Source organism: Staurois parvus, unplaced genomic scaffold (assembly GCF_062004578.1).
Source record: "Staurois parvus isolate SC_StPar_1 unplaced genomic scaffold, SC_StPar_1.0 ptg001725l, whole genome shotgun sequence".
Classification (NCBI taxonomy): Eukaryota; Metazoa; Chordata; class Amphibia; order Anura; family Ranidae; genus Staurois; species Staurois parvus.
Genome location: NW_028319521.1, coordinates 44,223 through 46,883, shown reverse-complemented (window position 1 = coordinate 46,883; position 2,661 = coordinate 44,223). Strand labels below are relative to the sequence as shown.

At 45.1% G+C, this 2,661-nt stretch overlaps 1 protein-coding gene across 1 annotated transcript; it reads right to left on the bottom strand.

Moving 5' to 3' along the window:
• LOC149434606 (beta-1,4-galactosyltransferase galt-1-like) lies at positions 1–1,353 on the bottom strand. Its single transcript, XM_089663590.1, has one exon. The coding sequence runs from the start codon at positions 1,336–1,338 to the stop codon at positions 61–63; it is 1,278 nt and encodes a 425-aa protein (XP_089519716.1). The 5' UTR covers positions 1,339–1,353; the 3' UTR covers positions 1–60.
• Positions 1,354–2,661: the final 1,308 nt, after the last annotated feature.

Here is a 2,661-nt window from a genome sequence, read left to right as displayed (position 1 = left end):
TATGAATCATGTACACACAGAATTCTCATCTTCACTACATTACAGGATATACAGGTGGGACTATTGCTGAGGGAAAAGTCTCCTAATCACCTTATCTACATTGGGCACCAAGGACATTTTGTATCTTTTCAATCCATCATCTGGAATGAGGTCCTCTATGGTGACATAATTCCTCTTCTTGCAGTGGAAGGTGATGGCCATATCTTGTCCTATATCCTTCCATTTTCCTCTCTGTTTCAGAGTTGAGTGAACGGAGGTCTGAAATATGTCTCGGGGATTCACAATCATTTTGCGACCATTGAAGACTTTCTGGTCTATAGGGAGTCGGAGAACATAACTAAGAATATTGACCCCGGGAACATGGGACCACATGTCATATCCAGAGATGTTGACTGAAGTAGGGAAGACGTGATTCTCAATGCGGAAGACACTTGTATTTGGGTGTTTACTCTGGAGACTCTCCATCAGTGATGACCAGTCCCAGTCCTTGACTGGAAGAATAATTTCATCAATGTCATTAAGGAGAACAAACCTACTTTTGTACATGTTCCTGTATAGACAATCATTTAGGACTGCAGTTTGTCCAAAATATCCAATCTCTGCAGGGAGTCCTTTGGAATACTGCCATTTATTTGCTGTCTGAAGATGGTGATCTATTGGCCATGGCACCACCTCTAGAGTTCCTTCATCAATGTAATGGCGCAACACCTTATCTACATCCTGGGAGCAGCTGGTGTTATAGATAGTGACTCTTGAGGCCCCCAGAATCTTGTACATCTCAATACTCTGGACCATCTGGAGGACATTGTTGTAGTTTCCATACAAAGTAGAGATACAGACGGTGAAATTGGAAGAGATTGGTGGTGGTGGACGGTTTCTGACTTCAAACAGAATGATCTGACTTGTATTTATAGAGATAGTTGAAGAGAAGGACATATAAGTATAATCACATCTAGAAGGTTCTGCACATAGAAGGTCAGCTGTTCCATACGGGAACCCAAATCTGTCACCGTGAAGATCTATTTCTGCCCTGACAATGATGTTCTGATTGGAGAAACAATGGAAGATACAGTAGAATTCTTTCACAGATACATGGAGGATGGAGATGACCCGGACTGATTGGCCAAGTCTAGGATCATAATACGGAGAGATGATAAACGTTCGATTGTCCAGAGCGGTAATGGTGTCTGTGGCAATGGGAAGTTCCTGCAAATTCATCTTCACTGTGGCAATGAAAAGTTCCTGATGTCTGATTTGTACATAGTTGGAGTACAAAATTACAGCAACACACACAAATACGGACAGTGTGCAGAGTATGTATCTAGAAAATGTCCACATTCTGGTCCAATCAGGTGATCACAGCTGTAAGGAGATACCACAAAGAGAGTGTAAGAGGAGAAAATACGTTCAGTGAGATCCAAAATCTGCAACTCTATTGTAAAAGTAGGTGAATTGCTCACATGTACCACAGGAGCTTACACTCTAATGTCCTCACCACAGTCAAAGGGTATTATCCTACATTTATAGAAAGGATAGCAAAGAGACATTCATGTCAGTCACAGCACCACAAGAGCTTACACTCTAATGTCCACCTGTCATGTACCTTGCAGAGGCCAGGCTAACAAGAGGGCTTCCTTGCACCACCTGTAGGATGAGGAGTGGCATTGGGTCCAGACACCGCGGATCATACAACGTCTAGCTAGTCAATGCTCGGGTGCCATTGGTTTGCAGGCCAGATCTGATGCAGAGTGAAGGCACACAGGGGGACCACAAGGAGCCACAGATGTGAGAAGCAAGCCACAGTGAAGATGAACTAGAATCAATGTTGGTCAGGTAGAAGCAGACATAGGCAGGATCAGAAGTCAAGGAGGAGTCAATATCAGGTGGGAAATAGCAATAGGCAGAAGGCAAAGTTGAACACAAGGTGGAATCAACAGCAGGAGGTCAGGATATAGCAGAATCAGAAGTCAAGTCATTCTCATGCTCTTGCAGATGCTGTACAGAAAACATGAACCATGAACCAAGATCATGAGTCAAGGCAGTAGGGAGGACATTTGTTTTCAGGTGGAGCATAGTTTCTAGATGAACCCGGCCTGTTCAAGGCCCCTGGACCTGGTAAATAATTGTGCAATTAAACCACTGTCATGGAAACCACCATGACTTGGGCTCCTGTAGGGGCCTAGAGGCCAGCCTCCTTCCCACCAACTATGGACCCAGGACTAAGGAGACCCCACCTCTTGGGGTTACAAGGTACCTTTTCCCCGAGAGAGTTATATCACTTCCCTGGGTACCTGGCTGGCCGTGAATGATACAAGCTACCCGTTCCATGCAGTTAGGGCTGGAGGGACTGTTTCTGGAACCCCTTGGCATACTGGAACTATTATCCTGGAGCAACGTGTTATGGGCAGGGGGTGGGGTTAAGAAATTATATTTTCTGTTACAGGTTTCCTGGCATCAACTATTCTTTGCTGTAATTCGGATTGGGTGATAAGCTCTCACTTTGTTTAATCCCCTCCAGAGTCCAGACTGCTGGGTGCCGGGAAGGAATCCATTGTGTTTGATTTTTTATTTGTTTATGTAATGGAATTACACCCTCTGGGTGGAGGCCCTTTCCTGGGTGAGGGCCCTGTCCTGGGTGGGGACCCTGTCCTGGGTGGGGGT